Genomic DNA, 20,433 nt, shown 5'->3' with positions numbered 1-20,433 from the left:
AATTAGGCTTGAAAAATATTTTTCTTTTTTTTTTTAATTATATTTCTATTTTTTTTCAAAAAATATACACAAAAAATAATATACATATTTTTTTTTATTTCCACATTTTCCACAAATTGATCACCTGTTTCAACTCACAATTACAAAAAACCTGCAAAGGGAAACTGTATATTTTCCGCCTACCTTCGCGCCAACAGCATTTTTCTCATCAATTCTTGCCGGTATTCGCCGAAAAATTCGCAAGCGCTCCCCAAAAAACAGCACACACACACAAATAAAGCAACGAACAATCGAACCCGAGTTAGCTGAAATTTAGCGACGTCATGCAGCACCACAATAACTCAAACACGACAGAAGATGAATGCATGCGGTCGGCTCAGCAATGAGCTATCAATACACTAGCAAATCTACTACGAAGTGCCATTGTTGAGGAAGTAGTTACAACGACAATCACTACCAATTGGATTCGCACGTTAATTACAACTGAACTGAAACGTTGGCAAAATGATGCGGCACTAAAGCGGCCGACTCTATTAGTGCCACCAATGGCCGCAAGACCTCAGTGCTAAAGTGGCGCAAAGTGAACGGACACAGCTGACGCGATGCTAACTTTGGCGCTGCCGCTGCTGTAGACACCAACAGCGACAGTGTCGTCATTGCAGCAGCCGCTCACAAACGCCGCCACACAACGCCGTCTGGGGTGGGCAAATAAATACGTTTGACTAAGGTGAGCGGCCGCGCTCACAATGTTGGTCACAACGGCGACAGCTGTTGTTGGCGCTAATAAATCCCCGAACGTACGGCTGCCGGCATGTTTTTCATACATTTTCATATACGTATCATATACATGTGCATTTATATACATTCGAAACATATGTACACGCAAATATACATAGAGATGTATGTACATACATACGTCGGAAAGCTAGTGCGGACAAGTGGGCTTAAATGTTGCGTCGTTGCAATCCATCGTATAATCACTACACACCAAGGCAGAAAGCTACATACACGCACATGCATTGTATATATATATATATACATGTATGTATGTATGTATGTATGTATGTATGTATGTATGTACAAGTCATACGTTTGTATGGGCGTCAAACTGGCACAATTTAAAAATAACTGAACAAAGAAAAATATGGATTAATAAATTTGCAATTGAAAAGTAAAAGATATATTGTGAAGGAAGAAATGAATATCGACTGAAATGAAAAACAAAAGCACAAAGCATGTGAAGCAAAAGATCAATTAGTACATAATTATGTATGTCAGTATGTATCTTTGTGTGGGGAGCGAAAGTGGGTAGCTGATGAAAATAGATTAGCAAGAAAGCGAGCACATAACCGATGGAGTTCTATACCGTACATGCGTACATATTGCAATTGAAATAAAAAAATACCTCAAATTTATACATGCCTTTCATAACTTTCCAAGCGTTACAACCTAATTTATGCTGCTATAAGATTTAAAGCTCTCAACTGACTAATATGTTCGTAGATTGTGGCATTTTATTCGATGATAATGGATGACAAATTTCGTGAAGATATCCGAACAAGAAAAAAACAAAAAAATTCAAGGATTGGATTTTGATCGGTCAGCTATATCTTATAGTGGTCCGATAACGGGGATTTCACGGGGAAAGCAGCTTTTTATGTCGAAATCAACCTTATGCAAAACTTCAGTTCGATATCTCCAAAATGAAGAGATTATTTTGTGTATATATAGCATGTAAACATGCAGTTGAACTATAATTTCTACTTCACTGTCTGGCATTGGAATTGAAATTTTTCGGCTTTATAAATAAAAATTTCATAATTTGACAACTCTCAACAACTTAATATTTGCAAACCCTAACATAATTCAATTGAAGGTTTGTTTCTTGGCTGTTACGTATCACTAGCTAGCCAAGTTTCTGCGGGAAACACGTCTCTTAGCCTAAAAAATAGCAACATGGAGTAAAAGCAGAAAGAGGTATTGGTTTTAGCTACTTGTTGGTTTTAGCTAATGAAATAACTAGCAAATAACTATAATTTTTTGTTTGGTTTTCCGTTTTTTACTTGTAGCTTGCAGCTACTTGCAGTTATGAAACAAACCTTGGGAAAGGTTATGTCAATAGCCCAACAACAACAATTACATAAAATATTTTAGCTCATAATGACAATATCAGCTGTTTTGCTTGTTTTGTACATATTTTTCAAACATTCCAGTCAATAAAAATTTGTTTTTTTTAGAGAAAACTGAATATGAGTAGATTGTAAATCACACAAAATCATCAACATGTAAACAAAAAATTAAAAAAAAAACATGAATTGTGCATTAAAAAATGTTTATCAGAATTACTAATTACTTTTGTAAGCATTACTTATTATTTTTGTTACATAAAATAAAATCAAAACAATAAACAAATTCAATCGTGAGTGAAAAATCTTAGCAGATTTTAATTGCTCCTTTTGCCTTAAGCTCAACTTGTTCACATTTAAAAATATTTAAATTTAGAGCATTTGTTAAATCTCTTTTCATTCCGGATGATAACTAATTTCCCTTGAATTGTTTTCACATTTAAATTTGCAATTTTCAATAGAGACATTGCAACAAAATTCCAAGAAATACATAAAAGCTTAGCTGGAACAATTTATGCAAGTATGCCGTTAGCAATATGATCACATATTGTAAACATGAACGAATAAATTGCATTTATTTGTTGCAGAAATATTAATAATACGTATTTGTAGCTTATAAATATTTAAAGATTGCTAAACATACTAAAATATGAACAAGAAGTATAATAAATGTTTATATCATTTGCTATACTTTTTAACTCCTTTGTTCGTGTAGGGTATATGTGCCAAAGTATATCGATATGAATAGCAAAGCATGCAGTTGTGCATAAATATTGCTATTTTAAATGTGTGAGATAAAATGGCACGTGTAGAAGCATTTTTTCTAATTTCGCTCAACAGAACAACTGAACCAATGACCTACTAACACACACAAATAATATACATATGTATATAAGAAAATAGACAACTACTATATTGTTTTATTAAAATAAGTAATTAAGTAGAATAAAACCACAAAATATTAAGCAAATTGAGCGAATAGCAATCAACACTTCATGTTGGTACAATCTACTATCGAACAAACAGAACGATTAAACATATTTATTTAGAGTAATTAAATCACACGGAATGATTAATCATATACAGACATTTGTGATAAATAAATACAATTCGCTTCAATTGGCGTTAAACGGACAGACCCCAAATTTTTTTGTTGCCTGTGAGAATTTTTTTATGAGCGATTAGATACTATAAAGCCGCAATGTTATTATCTAAGCGGTCAACTTTATTAGCATTCCGCTGCGGTTGGGTTGAATGAACTACATACAATATGTATGTATGAAAAAAGCAGAAGAGGTAAATAAAGGCAAAGACAAAACCAAAAACTCAGTAAATACTTGTTTACTTTTTTTGTTTCTTGATTTGGATATACAGGGTTGTTCAAATTATAATCTACACTATTATTTATGCAGTAAGTATTTCAAGTGTAATCAGCATTCGCTTTGTATATTGGTGTGTCTGTACATATATTAAAGATTTTTATTATTCTTTCTTTTCTGCTTTTTCGCTTGTTGGCTATTTTTACAATGTTTTGGTGTATTTTTTTACAGGTGTGTATAGGGAATACATCAGAATTGCTGATGAATAACAAAATAACCAAACACGCGACATTTCTAAAGTGAATAATAATTGATAATTGTTAATTATTAAGTCCGCTCGCATACAAAATAAATTTGGGATTCAATAATTTTTATTTATGCTAATTCCGATTCCTTTGGCATATCACATTTGCAAATGGTTTTCAAGTTTTTTAATTCCCTAATAGTATGCGTGTATAATAGTATTCAGAACATAGAAGGAATTAGGGACAAAAATTATTTTAAACAAAAATAAAGCTATTTCAAAAAAATTAAAGAAAAACCAAAGAGCTTATCGCCGGCCGTACTCACTCAAACACCTTTGCCCAGTTTTTTTTAAGCAAAAAATTCACTAATAATTTAAACGCTTCTCAAGAGTTCAGCGTCATTCGAAGATATACTTATGTATTTGTACTGTCTAAAACATCTTAAAATAATATACTATCTGCAAAACTATAGGAAATAATCCCCAGCACTTGAACGCATGAACCCCTGTTTTTTTTTTTTGTTTTTTGTTTTTGTAGGCTTTAACATAATAAATTTCGCACTTTATTAAAGAAAGACATTTATATATGCTACTATATTATATATACACATTCCCTATATATGCATGTACATATGTACATATTTACATATATTTATATGGAAAATTCTAAGCGAAAAGTCACGTTGTAATCTAGTGATTAATAATGAAGTCAAAGCCCTTGACACATTATCAGCAAACGATTATTTAGAATATGCTATGTGTTAAAATGATTTATACTAATAGTAGGACCCGGCATGCATAACTTAGTTAGCAATTACAAAATCAAAAATACATAAATCAATTACTATTCAAACTTTAAAGTTTGCTAATTATCTCGATGTTACGGAGTAACTGTTTCAATGTATATACTTATTCGAATTTTTGAACATTATAAATTTATTAATTTCATTTTCTCTGTCGAAGTAGGTAACTAACTACATACCAATTCAATATTTTGTATGTATTTAATGTCATCTACTGCTTCACTTGTACCATTAATTTATATGTAATACCTAACAACTGCAAAATTAATTGTAGACTTGTGCTTATACAACATTAATTAACAAGAAACTAGCTTATCTTTCACCGCATACATATTTTTACATCTATGCATCTTCAAAAAATATTCCATTCCTCACACTTCTCTCAGTTACGGACGTGAAACAAAAATTAATAAGGTTTCGCATGCATATAAGCATTTTGTATATTCAATTTTGTATATTCACCTTAATGGAGTCAATTTGAGGCAGGCAATCAGAAGACGTTTTTCATATCCTAAAATCTCACACTTTAAAGGCACTCTCCGCTGCTGGACTTCCCGTTTTTATTTTACCTTTATAAATAATGGTTGCGAGGATTTTCTATTTCGTTTGCCTGATTTTCAAAACTTAGTACATTGTAAATTCTTAAATTGCTGCAAATGCAATCTTTACACACTTCTTACAAAATCCGCATAGGAACGCCAACATTTAACAAATCAACACACCGGAGTAGATACTCGCGACAAACGTAGAATACACAATACACAGCATCTAAAACACTTGCAAGCTCAGCACCAATTCACATATTAATGGAAGCATGCATTTTCAGTTTTATATAAATTAAAACATTTATTTCACTTCTTTGTCAAACTACTTAAACACTAACTATTACAAAAATTCCAACAGACACCGCAATTCAGTTTTGCTTTACAGCAACTATTTCAGATTCTATGGTCGGGAGTTTGATATTTCGACAATTTGACAGTTTGCTTTGTGTTCGCAATTCTTGTTATTGTTTTGAATGAAATGACGGCTGCATTGCCGCTGCGTCGGGTGCTGCCACTTTTTTAAAAGTGAAACTGAGCGCACAACAACTTTTTGGGGTGGTTGAAAAATAGTGGGAATAGAAATTTAATGGTTAAATGTTTTTTTTTGTTTGGTGAAATAGGTTTTGGCTCAGGAGGTAATATATAATGTTATAGAAATGCTTTTGATTTTTTTTTTTAAGAAATAGAAATCATATTATATATATGTAAAAATACTTATTTCTGAAAAAAATAATTTCAACAAATCACTAAAAATTAAGAGTATTTATTATTTAAGTTTTAAATGTTTTTTTGGAACCTTACACTCGAAAAAAACTGCCAAGAAACCAAAAGAACCAAAGAAAAATTCAGCTTAAAGTCAATTACTAAAGCGCACTAAGATTTTAACTTAGAATAAAATTAGTTTTAGAACTTGTACATAAAGGGTGTGAACGAAATTATGGATAAAGCAGCAAATATATTAAATAACATAAAAATTAAACGAATGATTTCACGAACTGCCTTTCCATACCCAGCTTTTCTCATTTTTTTCCTTTTGGGCATTACAAACATTATAAGCATAGGCATAAAAAGTAGTTCTCTTTTTTACTACATTGAAATAAATAAAAATAAACAGAAATAAAGGTAATTTTGCATATGTATGTACGTATGTATATCAATGCTTGTAATATTTACATACATAGTACCTGCCTTCATATCCAACTGTCAGTCATAACTCATCCAATATTCAAATAGAGCAATCGCATCCAGCCACCCCATTCGCTCATAGTATACACACGCCAGCTTTTATTACCTGTAATATATTATACAAACGAATGCACATAAAAATGTACAAACAGACATACAAACACACAGATGTACATACTGTTACGAATTATCTCAAAATTCATGCAATTCCGCAAAGCTTCTAAAACTAAAAGCTCAGTTATGTTTTGATCGCTCTGGTGCATAGTTAAACAAAATTGGTACTCTCCTTAAAAAAAGAAAAGATTTAATTGAAGCCAAACTCCGAAGCTTTGCTTGCGAGCTCGTAATACATACTTGCGCTCGTATATAAATACATATATACATAGATACCTACATATGCCCAGTAAGATAATTGTGGAGTTTGTGCAATGTGGCTCTACGTATTCATCGTCGCTTTGGCTTTTCTTGCCGCCTGGTTATACAAGCTAAATCGGGATTATTGTGTAATGGCGTTTTTTGCCAAGCGCTTGAAGACCGTTGACGGCACACCGTTGGAGCATATTGTACCGCAGGCGAAGGCAGAGACAATATTCGCAAATGTTTTCGATTGTTTTGGCGCTGATAATGGTTAGAATACAATACACACATACACCCATATGTATATGCTATGAACAATAGATAACAATAATAAGTAATAATCTACTAAATTCCAGTTGTACTCTTCGATAGCAGTCGCATCTCCGCGGCCACTCTACGCAAAAGCTATGTGGAATACAATTTATTTACGACTTTCTACAATGTGATTACCGCCGAAGATGCGGAATTATTGCTGAATGATAAGAATCTGATTACGAAAGGTATTGCATACTATTTCCTCGAACCCTTCCTGCACACGGGTCTATTAACATCAACAGGTAATTTGAATGTAATTACTTGAAAGTGGTGTATTTATAATGATAAAAAAAAACCTTTGTATGATGAAATTGTAAATTTTAATTATAATATTTATCCATTACCTGTGCTTTTATAAAAAAAATTCTAAACTTTATCGCAAAAAAATATTTTTTTAGATAAAAAATGGCATACGCGCAGAAAAATGCTAACACCCGCCTTTCATTTTAATATACTTGGACAGTTTGTGGAGGTTTTCAAGTAAGTGATTACTAACAAGTCCATAAAACAGTTATATATTATAATCATTATCTACTTATAAATACATAAAACAATAATTATAATCATTAATTAGTGATAAAGTAAAATGAGTCCTAATATTCTTTCTCCAGTTAAAGATAAAGTAATTATAATTCAGTAAATATGACTATACAATAGACCTTGCAAAGGGTGTTACATTTCGAGACGCCTTACTTTATTTTAAAGAAAAATCACAGAAACTTCAAATTTAATGGAGAATGTTTATTATCATTCCAAAGAACATTCTTTGGCATTTATTTTTTAAGATTATCTCTCTCGAATGCGCGGCTACATCTCAGATGATGATCCGTTCGGCCATTTCGACTGGTAACTAGTGAATAACCCGAGTGATACTTTGCTGCAAGGCCTGAATCAAAGCGGGATTTAGACTTTACATATCCCCACAGGAAAAAGCATAACGGTGTATTATCCCACGATCTTGATGGCCAATCGACCGGCACAAAACGTGAAATTATCTGCTCACCGAAGTGTTCTCTCAATAAATCCATTGATTGAAGCGATGTGTGGGAAGTGGCGCCATCTTGTTGGAAAAAAATGTCGGCGAGATCACGAGCTTAAATTTCAGGTATCAAAAGGGCGGTTATCGTGGCGCCATAACGGTTGCCATTGACGGTTACGTTCTCATTGGCATCATTTTTAAAGAAATATGAATAATTCCACCTGCTCGCAAACCATAACCAACCTTTTTTTTTATGAAATGGCAGCTCTTGAATCTCTTCATGTTGATCTCTTTTCCAAACGCCGTTTGTTTGTATATTTACCTATTGAGACCGAAATGGATCTCATCGCTGAACAAAATTTGGCTCGAATATATCCGATCTTCTTGGAACATTTAAAGAGTCCACAGAGCGAAGCAATATCTCTTGGGAAGGTTGGACATCTTCTGTTCTTGTGTTTAATTTAATTTATAATATTTCAATTTAAGATCTCGACGCAAAATGCGCCAACTCCTTCCATACGTCAGTCCGAGATGCAGCGAACGGCGTCGAATCGACTCTCAAGGGTCTTCGTGTATGTACACTCTCAGCTACTACTGCTATATTTTCTTCACTGATAATATTATCCAATAATGAATGCTGAGTATCAAGATGGATGATGATATTGCGAATAAAACGCTCAGTTGGCCGATTTTGTTGACCATAAATTGAGTGAAGTGCGCGAAACACATTCTTTAGAGAACGTGATTTTTCATAACGAAGTTGTACCAGGCGTAAGTCTTTCCATAATGAAATGCCAAACAATACTGAAAAAAAATAATAACAACACGACAACTTGACACGAATCGCGCGTGATCTGTAAAAGAAAGCTGTAAAAAAGTACCTCTACTTGGTTCACCCGTTATAATGAGTTATTACAGTTATACCGTCCAACAATTATATCTGCAAGTTCTTTTATGCTTTTTATGACATAACGTCTAGACAAGGAAATCCATATAGTGAAGAGTATAGTTAGTATGAACCGGTTAAGATCAAATATGCACCAATTTTTCTCGATAACTCGATACCATTTTGAGAAACTACATATCTCCCTATTGGCCAAAAACTTGAATAGCCAAATAGAAAAGCTTCTCTTGAGGCCAATTTTTACTAGCAAAGCCATACGTCATAGACGGCAACAGGTAGTAATCACATGGCCTCGGGTCCGGGATATAAGCTAGATGCATCAAAACACGCCAGTTAAGGTCCCAGAGCTTTTGAAAATCCACTTTTGATATGTATGGCCTGGCATTCACTTGATGGAACACAATTCTACTCTCATTTGCTAAAGCTGAGCAAGTACTTCTTTCAGACCACCGAATTGTTGCCGGTAATCGCGAACCCGGAGTTAGGCCATAGGGGAGCAGTTCATAGTAAATAATTCACTGCCAATTTCACTTAACAGAAAGCAAAATTTTCTCTTTCATCAGCTCATCGTGATTCGTCCACGTCCGAATTCGTTTCACTTTGTGGACAACTTTTAATCACCGCTTAAGAAATAGACCGACTTTGTTGCGATTCGCAAATCGATCCATAAGTTGTTGTGTGTGTTAAATCGTGTGACATCCATAGATCGAGCTACTTTTTGTATACACCTTTTTTTAAATGGTTCAAAATGGGTTTTTGTGATTTCGAAAAGATTATAAAAAAAATATTAATATTTGTAATAAACCAGCATTAAATTGTATATACAATAATAATTATAATTGTTTGATATTATTTGTTTAACTCATGAAAACTCAATCATTAACTGGTGAATATCGTTTAGAGAGGAAAGCCAAAAATTCGTGGACCAACTGGAGGCCATAGATAGCAATTCGGTCACCGTAAACGAAATTATACCAAAATTTACTTTGAATAACGTTTGTGGTTAGTGAGTATACTATTTATAGGCATATACTATACATAGTTTCCACTTGTGAGTCTGAAAGATCTAACAAATATTAAAGACCAAATATAATTTTTTTCTTTTTGTACTCTGAACACTTCTTTACACGCACAGAGGCCGCTTTGGGCGTTAAACTGGATGAACAACTCGATGACCAAGAATATCGCGCGAGTTTTAAAATGATTGAGGAAGCCTTTATTTTGCGTATCAGTAATCCCTTCTATATGATCGATACTATATATGATATTTTTATGGCACCTAAAATGATGAAACATCTGGAAACCGTGCATGGTTTCTCCAGCAATATCATACACAAACGTCGACAGTTGTTCGCCGCAAAATTGGAGCAAAGTCCGGTTAAAGAGGCAAATGATGAAGAGTAAGTTTGCGCTTTTTCCTTTTATTTATTTATTTTTTTTTATAACTGTTAATTCAATATAGCTTCGGCTTTACTAAAAAGAAGCGCTACGCCATGTTGGACACACTTTTGCATGCTGAACGTGATGGACTCATTGATCATGCGGGTATTTGTGAGGAAGTGGATACGTTTATGTTCGAGGGCTTCGACACCACTTCGATGGCGCTGATATTTGCACTGATGAACCTCTCGCTGTACCCAGAAATGCAGCAGTTGTGCCATCAAGAGTTAGTCGAGCACATAGAAGGTTTGTTAGGCATTACATAGCTCAGATATATGTACACGTATATGGATATGCTTTCTATATCTCTCACACGCAGATGATTTACATAAGCTTGATGTTAATGATCTTGGCAAACTGAAGTACCTGGAGTGTTTTATTAAGGAGACTTTACGTCTCTATCCTTCAGTGCCGGGCATAATGCGCAAGGTAATGCGCGATACCAGTCTGGCCAATAATGTCTTCTTGCCCGCAGACACACAAATCTCCATACACATTTTTGATATACAACGTGATCCCAAGTATTTTCCGGAACCAGATAAGTTCGACCCAACACGTTTTACACCGAAAAACTCAGAGGGCAGGCATCCTTACGCCTATATACCCTTTAGCGCCGGTCAACGAAATTGCATTGGTGTGTTTAGTGTGGTTTATGCGATGATATCACATCAAGTACTATACTGAGATTTAAATTTTTTCAGGTCAAAAATTTGCAATGTTGGAGATAAAAACTTTGCTGGTTTATATCTTGAAGAAGTTTAAAATTTTTCCTTTAATGGATCCAAAAGATTTGCGGTTTGAAACTGGCATTATTTTAAGGACACCAAATGCGATCAAAGTGAAACTGCAGAAGAGATCAAGTTCCTAAACCATCTTAGAACATATGAATGGACGATAAAAAAATACAATATTTGAAAATAACTTAGTATTGTTAATTTATTCTTCTTTAATGCCATTGATATCGCTTACGCGGTTATAGCCGTATTTATAACAGCGCGCCAGTCGTTCTTCCTTTTCACCGTTCGGCGTCAATTGGAGATTCCAAGTGCAGCCATTTTCCTGGAGTGTTTTCAACCATTCGGATGACTTGGCCTAGCCAATGAAGCTGCTGTCTCTTAATTCGTTGAACTATGTTAGTGTTGTCGTATATCTCGCTTAGGTCATTCTTTTATCGGCTGCGGTATTCACCGTTGCCAATGCGCAAAGGACCATAAATCTTCCGCACAACCTTTCTTTCGAAAACTCGTAACTCCGAATCATCAGCTGTTGTTATCGTCCATGCCTCTGCACCATATTGCAGGACGGGGATGATGAGTGACTTGTAGAGTTTGGTCTTTGTTCGTCAAGAGAGAACTTTACTCTCCTTTGTCTACTCAGTTCGAATTAGCTCCTTTTGCAGGAGTTATTCTGTTTTTGATTTCGAGTTTGACATTGTTGTTGATTGTAATGCTGGTTCCAAGGTAGACGAAACTATCTACAACTTCGAAGTTATGACTGCCAGCAGTGAGGTTGGGCAGGATATTCGTAGTATTTCTGAAGTAGGTGCTTGGTTTGAGATCTAAAGTACAAGGGAAAAGCAATAGCGGGATCTTCGCAAACCGGACACAATTTTTTTTTCGATCAAGCACTCTGTACCAAAATTTGATCATTGTTTGAGCTTTTGCATCAAGGTGTACTATACATATTTTTATAGAACCCTTCCTTCGAATTATCTAATAATTACTGTTCAAGATCGTCAGTTCCCGAGATATTTAAAGTTTACCTAGGGGTTAGAGAAATTCAGTCCCCAATATTGCCGAGGTGAACAGGAATCCAGGGATAAGCATCTTTACGGATAAATCCAAATCAGATAACAATCTTTTTCTGACAAGGGGTTTTAAATCACTTTTCGGGTTCCGTCAAAGATAGTAAAAGAATACCTTGTTCTCTTAGTGGTTCTAACATCCTATTTCACGATAAACCTGCAAGGGGTTCCAGGACATAGTGGTATTCCTGGTGACTGTGAAGCAATGCGAGCTTGCTAGACCAGGTACCACTTCACATTTAGACTCCAGAAAAGAGGGAACTTGTATGCCTCTGACTACTTGTATATACATACATATTTAATCGCTGTTATGAATAAATGTTGGCTGAGTCTCGTTGGAGGTAAACCCCAATTTGGATTTTTTGCGGAAGGCAAGTCTACCAAGAGCTAGAACATCCTCTATGCGACTGTAGGGCCTAATTTATGAAAAAAATCGTAACTATCAGGCGAGAGTTTCTTGACTATGTTTCGGAGGTTGCACAGATAAAACTTTTTGCACTGATGTTTCTTCGAAAGCATGAGGTGGTTGAGAGAGGGGACTGTGGAGTAAGGAGATTTTTGTGGCAATGTTTCGTAATGGATCTCTTGAAGGCGTACCTACCGACCTGCCTATTTTTTCGTTATCGCCTAACATTATATAAGTATATAGCGTTATTATTAAAACATTTTTCGAAGAGTGAAGGAAATGAAATGGACAAAATTCACCTTTCAATTCGATCACAGTAGTATATTAAGCATTTACAATCTATAAACTACTTAATTAGGAAGTAAAAAAAGTTTACCAGCCGGTAGAAACAATTGTTTATTATTTAATCCCGTAAATATATACATATACATGTCTATACCAGTTACTGATTAATTTTATTACATAGTATATAAAACTAGTAAACTTTTTAATTTAAATCTCGCGCGAAAACACTGTCGTTGAAATTTTTTTTTTTCTAAGTTGGTGTGAATAGTGTCACATCAAAAAAATATTTGGTGTTTAGTGATCACATTGAATGCTTTTCCGGAAACTGACTTTAACAACTGTTTCGAGTATTGGAAAAAACGTTGGCACAAGTGTTAAGGCCAAGGGAGGTTACTTCGAGGGCGACAAAGATTTTGAAGAATAAGTTAAGAATTTTAAAATTATAAACAAAATCTTACTATTTTTTTCTTTTGTATATCTTTTGGCAGGACCAAAATGTGTCATGTTGGAAATGAAGACAATGGAATTAAAACATTATAGAGACTTTTTAAATTCTAACCCCAAAGAAGGACGAGGATATGTATAAGGCTGAAACCAAATGTCGTTTAAGTGAAATTCTAATTAATCATCAATCTTTATTTTATCGCCTTCAAAGTAATTCGTCCAAATTTAATACACATGTATATGTCAGCGATTTTTCGAGTAATCGAAACACTTTTCATAAGCACTTTTTGGTATGGCCTTCTGCTCCTTCTGCGAATTTTGTTATATCTCTTCGATCGACAGGTGCTACGAAGCGGCAATTACTGTTTGGGGAATAAGAAAAAATTACTCGAGCCCAAATCTGGTGAAATCGGTGGTTGATGGATGGTATTCATTGCATTTCTGGGCCAAAGAGACCGGTTTACGATACTTTTTTCTGCTTTATCAGGACGAGTCGAGCAAGAACGCGGTTCATACCCAAAATATCCAACAAAATTATTCGAACGGACTCGCGAGAGATGTCAACGGGTAGTATGTATTTCCAACTTCTCACGTTGTATCAGTTAGCTATGGTTTCATAACTTTTACTCACGGACTATATACCGATAATAATGAAAAGCTATGAAAGTGCTTCATTAATAGTAATTAAAAATCAGCTGATCCGGAAAGCCTTTACGATTTATTTGAGATAAAAAAAAAAATAGGAAAGCTAAGCCAAATTTGCGGAGATATAGTCAATTAAAATTCATCCCTGAGTGAACAATTCTATTCTCTCATTCTATTAATTCATTGTCTCCTTGCGGTGTTCCATCTGGTGAGCAATTCATACACCTTTTCCGACGGCTTGTCTATTGCTTACCATATGACTTAATCAAGCCAGCAAGTTCTGATTCTAAAGAAGCGACAGCCGATATTAGGGCCGTTAGAATGTCTTGTCGTCTCTTTCTGAATATGGCCTTGGCCTTTGTTTGTCGAGAGAGAACTTTACTCCTCAATTGCCTACTCAGTCCGAAGTAGCACCTGTTGGCAAAAGTTATTCTGCATTGGATTTCTGACGTTGTGTTTTGTGTTAATGCTGGTTCCAAGATAGATGAAATTAACTACGACTTCAAAGTTATAACTGTCAACAGTGGCGTGTGAGCCAAGTCGCGAATGCGATGACTATTTGTTTGCTGTTAGTAGATATTACGTCTTGCCCTCGTTTACAACCAAACCCATAAGCATCGCTTTCCTATCCAGTCTGGAGAAAGTAAAAGTAACGGCGCGGTTTTTGAGACCAATGATATTACAAGGACCAATTTTAAAACAAAATTTAATGTTGACTCTTTGTTCGAAGCTCATATTCGCACTGATAACACAAACATACTGACACTTAAAACGCAATAACTTCACTTCCAATCAATGATATGTCATGAAATTCTCACTGGACAATCGATAAAGATAGCAGATTCTAACGCACCACATCGAGTTATAGCTGGTGCCACCAGGGGATTCAAAAAGTCCTCTTTACTTTAGAAGGCACCTTGTAATAACATCGGCGGGCGCCACCAACTGTACACTCTAATATAAGATTGCACCTTGTCGCTTTAGCTCTAAAGTTCGTTATATTTTCTCCAGAAACTGATCAATCAAAATCAAATGCATGAAATCTTTTGTATTTATGAAGGCTATTATAGCATTACAAGCGACATTGAACTTTCGGCACTGACTAGATTAATACGTATTATACCAAATAAGTGAAAAAGTTCAGCAACACCACATTACATATATTTATATCTTATAAGCAACTTTCTAACGAACACTTTATTCTAATTGACTTTCATTTTTCTTAATCCTTCTAATTTGAATTGTAACTTATACGTCATGGTGTTCTGGACGTTAGTGATTGTGTGGTGCCGATATTATTTACTAAGCGAGTGAAAAGAGTTGACGGCACGCCCTTGGAGAATTCAGTGGCGCGCAATATTTGGCAATGTCTTTGATTTCGAGCCTCTGATAAATGTGAGTTTGTATGTTCATTTAGACATTATTTCAGGAATTGCTGTCTCATTAAAGAGAAATGGTAGCATGATTTTTTTCAGCAGTGGACACATTTATGGTTGAAAGTTTCGACACCAAAAGCGCCATCGATGCTTTTGTTTTCACTTATGAACTTTTCGCTCTATCCAGAAATGCAAGAGCGTTGCTATCAAGAAATACTTGAAAATGTTGAAGATTCGTACCCCATTGCTTGGTTATGTCTTCGCCAGTTGACAGTTATAGCGCGTGAGGTTGCGAATGACACCCACCTTGCCAATAACGTAATATTGCCGAAAGGTTCTCAAATAACCATACATATAATAGATATACATCGAAGTGCTAAGTACTATGCGAATCCTAATAAATTCGATCCGGAACATTTCACGGCTGAAGCGTCAGTCGGTCGACATCCTTTCGCGTACGTGCCATTCAGCGCAGGACAAAGAAATTGTATCGGTATGTATTGCAGGCTTTACTTTTCTTCAAATATGTATGTATGTATGTTAAATTATGTATCTTTTGGTAGGACAAAAATTCGCTATGCTGGAGCTCAAGACGGTTTTAATTAACATCATAAAGAAATTCAAAATTTCACTTCTAAAGAAAATCAAGATATAAAGCGCGAAGCCGGCATAAATGTAAGGACACCAAATACCATTTGAGTTCAGTTAGAAAAGAGAGTTTGGCGTTTTACAAAAAGTATGTTATGTTGTGTTTAATTAAAGGAGATATTTTAAAAGGTCAATATTCACAAACAATTTGAAGTATTCTGAAAAATGTGACATCATATTGCTTCAAAAAATGGAAAAATATACATATGTTTATTACTAAATATTGTTTAATTCTGTCTGAAATGAAATACGACTGACACCAGTAATGACGTCATGACCTGCACTAAATATTTTGTGATACTCAAATACTTGTGTACCTGATAAAATATATTCCCTAAATATTTCCACGATTCGATTCCACGTGGATTATCACGACAAGGATCGATGAACTAAAATCTTTGTATGAGTATGGCTATGAAGCACCATCCTATAGCACTGTGAAAAACTGGTACAACGAATTCAATCGTGGCCGACGCTCGCTCAAAGATGAATTCCGTGAAGGTCGTCCAAACGGCTGTTGCCAGAAAACATCGATGCCGTACGTGAACTGATAATGCAAGACCGTCATGTAATATACCTTCAGATAGAGGCATGCCTATGTATTTTACATTCGATATTGCATGAACAGCTGGCCCCAAAAAAGGTTTGTTTTCGTTGGATCGCGCACAATTTGACAATCGTTCAAAGAAAGGCTCGTGTGGATTGGTGTAAAGACATGCTGAAAAAATACGATCGCGGTGCCTTAAATGGATCTATGCGTATGAGCCCGAAACAAAACAGCAATCGACCGWGTGGGTCTTCCAAGACGAGCCAAATCCAACGAAAGTTGTTCGTGGAAGAAGCACTTCGAAGCCTGTTTCTTCGGCAAAACTGGTCATGTGGCGACTGTTTTGCTTGAGCAACGTAGGACGGTCAATTCTGAGTGGTATACCATCATTTGTTTGCCTGAAGACTTCGGAGAAATTCGAAAAACGAACAAGAGACCACGAATCATTGTGCACCATGACAATGCGAGCTCTCACACATCGGCTCAAACCAGCGCCTTTCTCACTGGCCAAAACGTCGAATTGATGGGTCATCCGCCGTACAGCCCTGACTTGGCACCCAATGACTTYTTTTTATTCCCACACATCAAGAAAATAATGCGTGGTCAACGATTTCGCTGTTGAAGCATTCAAAAACCATGTTTTGGAGGTGTCTCAATCGGAGTGGAAAAAGTGCTTCGAAAACTGGTTTGAGCGCATGCAAAAGTGTATAAATCTTGATGGAGAATATTTTGAAAAACAATAAAACCATTTTCGTTGATAAATATTCCTATTTTCATCATTAGGCCAGAAATATATATAGCAGCCCTCGTATTCATGGTAAAAATGGCTAGCCAAAATTCAAGCTGCCAAACACACACTAATTGACAAATGGTAAACAAACTTCATAAAATTAAAAAAAAAAGAGTTTATCATTTTAGGAAACATTTTTATGGATTAGGTTTAAGCGTAAATTTTATGTTGACCAATCCGGATCGAATTTGATCAAATGGTATACTTATATTACTTCGGCCTAGCAAGGGTTAAGTGAATGCATTCTGATAAAATAAGCTATTTTAATAAAGTCGATAGCAAGAATTGTACTAGCGTGTGTTCATATATATGTACATATATACAAATATATGATATGAATGACAGGGTACATTTGTAATAAAACAAGTATGGAAGGGCGAAGTTCGAGTGTAACTAAAAACTTCATATTTTTGCAACTTGCTACGACCATTGCAGGCGAAATACCTTCGGGTGTATACGGTTTGTTAGTTCCTATAAGGGGTATAGGGAAAATTTTTAACCGATTTTGTTTCCTCCAAGCCCAAAAATGCAAATATTACCCTTAAACATTATTACTATCTTAATTTACTGCTAGTTTATTTCTTTTAAAAATTGATGATTAATGACCTTTTGTAGACATGAGATTGGTCCGGTTACGCTCATCTAAGGACTGATCCTCACTTTGACAAGTAACACGCGTATCAAGTTTCTTTAAGACATCTCAATTTTCACTGAAGTTATCGCTTGTATAGACGGACAAACGAACCGATCAACAGACAGACAGTCACTCGGTATTCAGCTTGTCTCACCATCCTTATCATTTATATCCTATATRTAACGCCATATCTATGCCAATTAGTTTTAGGAGATACCAACAACCGTTAGGCGAAACAACTATTATACTCTGTGTCAACATATTGCAAAAGYAAGAAAAACTGAATAAAATAGTAAATCGTGTTCTTTGTTATCGGAATTTTATAATAAGTTAAAACCGGTCGTCACACTCTTCTGCACCTATTAATAACAAACTACTAACTTTAGAGCTAACTAACTTACTATTTATTYATTTAAACATATGTTTTAGTCACCGACATATACATGTATTAAACACAACCAAGTCAACCAAATTGACAGATTTGATAAGCAAGCGAACTTTAACGGAATAATATCGTTTATATATTAGGAAAATTACCACGTCCACTTAATTATATAACTTTATTGTTACTATTATTGTTGCTCCACCGTCCGTCCGTACGTCTTCGGTACGTCTGTCTGTGCAAACAATAACTTGAGCAAAAATTGATGAAATTTTGTGTTTCTTAATGAGGTTATTGCATAAGGGTGGTATCGAACCAAGCCATCAAAATACGTTGGTCTCGCCTCCTTATAAGTTTAATGTGCATATCTCACAAACCACTAAATCTATTATAACATTATAAATTGCTGATTGCTAAACACTACAAACAAAATGTAAAAATCGGACTTAAAATATGAGCGCCATTCTCATTTAGCTCAAGCAGCTGACGGCATCCGGTCTTAGACCAGATATCCTCTGTGTAGTTAAAAACATCCGCCGTCCCCGAAATGCGATTGACGGGACAAGGACAAATTCGGTGTCGGATTTATGGTTGAAGAGAACGTCTAGCCACAATCTGTTTCATAGTGAATATCTTCAACATATCGCGGATAAGGGCCGATACCGGAAGGAAAGGCCAATATGACCAAAGATGTTTCTCCCAAAATCGTGCTTGGATACTTTAACAGCCTCCACGATGAAATATCCCCAGATGGGTTGAGGCTGTTTGACTTCGCCGAGGTCCGAAATATGGTTATCTGTAGTACTAGATTCCAGCATAAGAAGATTCATCAAGCTACGTGGCTGTCTTCGGATCGAAAACCAGTTCGAACCAACCAGATCGATCATGTGGTAGACAGAAGACGCGTTTCCAGTGTCTTAGACATGCTTAGACTCCGTGGTCCTAGCATTGAATCGGACCACTATATATTTGCAGCCAAGACCCGCCTCTGCGTGTCAATGCACGTCAACAAACACAAGGAAAGTTCGACGTCGAGAAGCTGCAATCACAACAAACAGCTGAAAAGAAAATCGTTGATCTCAATTTGCCCTCCTGCTCTCTCAGATCATTACTCAGCAACTTGGAATAAGGGAACGGTGAAACGGCATTTCAAGAGAGACCAAAACGCGTGACTACGATGAGCATGATATGCTGTCCGACAGCGGTAGTGCTCGAACTCGGCTATAACACGTAAACAGTTTCTACGCCAATAAAGAAGAAGTAGACTATACAGATGTAAATAAGTTATAAAAATACCCCCAACTAAGCCCTTCCTGACGTGTTTAAAAAAAATTTCTTTTGTTTTATGCATATATTTTGTTTCTATTTTTTATTACTTTATTTCCTTCCATTTTTAGATTCGTGTGGGTATGTTTTGTTGAGTAACCTAGTTAACCAAATGTGGAAAGATCCGAATGTTTTTTTGAAAATCAACTATACCAACAGTTTCTCAAAATAGGGCTTCGAATAAAAATCTCGCAAACACACACATTAGAAACCATGGAAATGTTTGATTTTCTATAACTATTAGATTAAAAAAAACGATGAATATATCCGTTATTATGAGTTAGCCTAAAAGTTTTCAAAAACATTTATGTTCATTGTTTCGAACCATGACAATGAGTAGACAATTTTCCTATCACCAAATTTTCACCACGAACACTGTGAACTTCATAAGCATCTGGAATAGCTTTTTATAGATTATAAAAGACTTTGAACTAACGGTATAAAATGTATTATTGCTTCCAATCAAATAAATATAAACGTGTTAAACGACTTTACAAAATTGCAACTCAATGCGCAGCCAGTATAGCCGGCCGGTTGAGCAGTGGGTGAAAACATATCAAACATAACTCGCACATATATACCTACACATATAAATGTATATATCTATTCTGCAATATTTTGAGTTGTATATTAGTCATACTTACTTTACACACACACATACATATGTTTGCTCGCTTATCCATATCAAAGTAAGAACAAATATTCTGATTGCTGATAAACAATGGCACGCTCTTGATTTCATTGTTAGCGCTTACTAGACTTGATTAGTTCTATGCAATTTCAGTAGCAATTTCGCCTTCCAAGCGAGCACGTATTTTTTTATTTTTATATTTATTTWTTTTTTTTGGTTTTCCTTGAGTATTTTGTTTATTGTCATTTTTTGTTGGACATTGAAAAATTGCATTAGTTTGAATTGTAACGCATACGCC

General features: G+C 35.3%; 2 protein-coding genes across 3 annotated transcripts in view; one reads left to right on the top strand and one right to left on the bottom strand.

The window, feature by feature from the left end:
* The window catches only part of LOC108969334 (probable beta-hexosaminidase fdl), a 54,858-nt gene extending 49,434 nt beyond the window's left edge, over positions 1 to 5,424 (bottom strand). Inside the window, exon 1 of one of the 2 annotated variants that reach the window (XM_018933978.1) lies at positions 4,955 to 5,424. Coding sequence is in view for 1 of the 2 variants with exons in the window: in XM_018933977.1 (XP_018789522.1) it covers positions 184 to 209 (26 nt within the window). In the remaining variant the exon portion in view is untranslated. Of the gene's footprint in view, positions 1 to 183; positions 566 to 4,954 lie in introns of those variants that run through there. The other variant, XM_018933977.1, reaches the window with a different exon arrangement.
* Positions 5,425 to 6,650: 1,226 nt separating this feature from the next.
* LOC108969316 (cytochrome P450 4p1-like) lies at positions 6,651 to 11,114 on the top strand. The gene is made up of 8 exons (XM_018933950.1): positions 6,651 to 6,849; positions 6,936 to 7,136; positions 7,293 to 7,374; positions 9,679 to 9,779; positions 9,913 to 10,177; positions 10,240 to 10,463; positions 10,537 to 10,851; positions 10,919 to 11,114. Exons 1-8 carry the CDS (start codon positions 6,651 to 6,653, stop codon positions 11,083 to 11,085), a joined length of 1,554 nt encoding a protein of 517 aa, XP_018789495.1. The 3' UTR covers positions 11,086 to 11,114.
* The last annotated feature ends 9,319 nt before the right edge of the window (positions 11,115 to 20,433 follow it).

Source organism: Bactrocera latifrons, unplaced genomic scaffold, assembly GCF_001853355.1.
Source record: "Bactrocera latifrons isolate USDA-ARS-PBARC rearing strain unplaced genomic scaffold, ASM185335v1 scaffold_249, whole genome shotgun sequence".
NCBI lineage: Eukaryota > Metazoa > Arthropoda > Insecta > Diptera > Tephritidae > Bactrocera > Bactrocera latifrons.
Note: the sequence above shows the minus strand (reverse complement) of the source record. Positions and strands in the feature narration are given on the sequence as shown.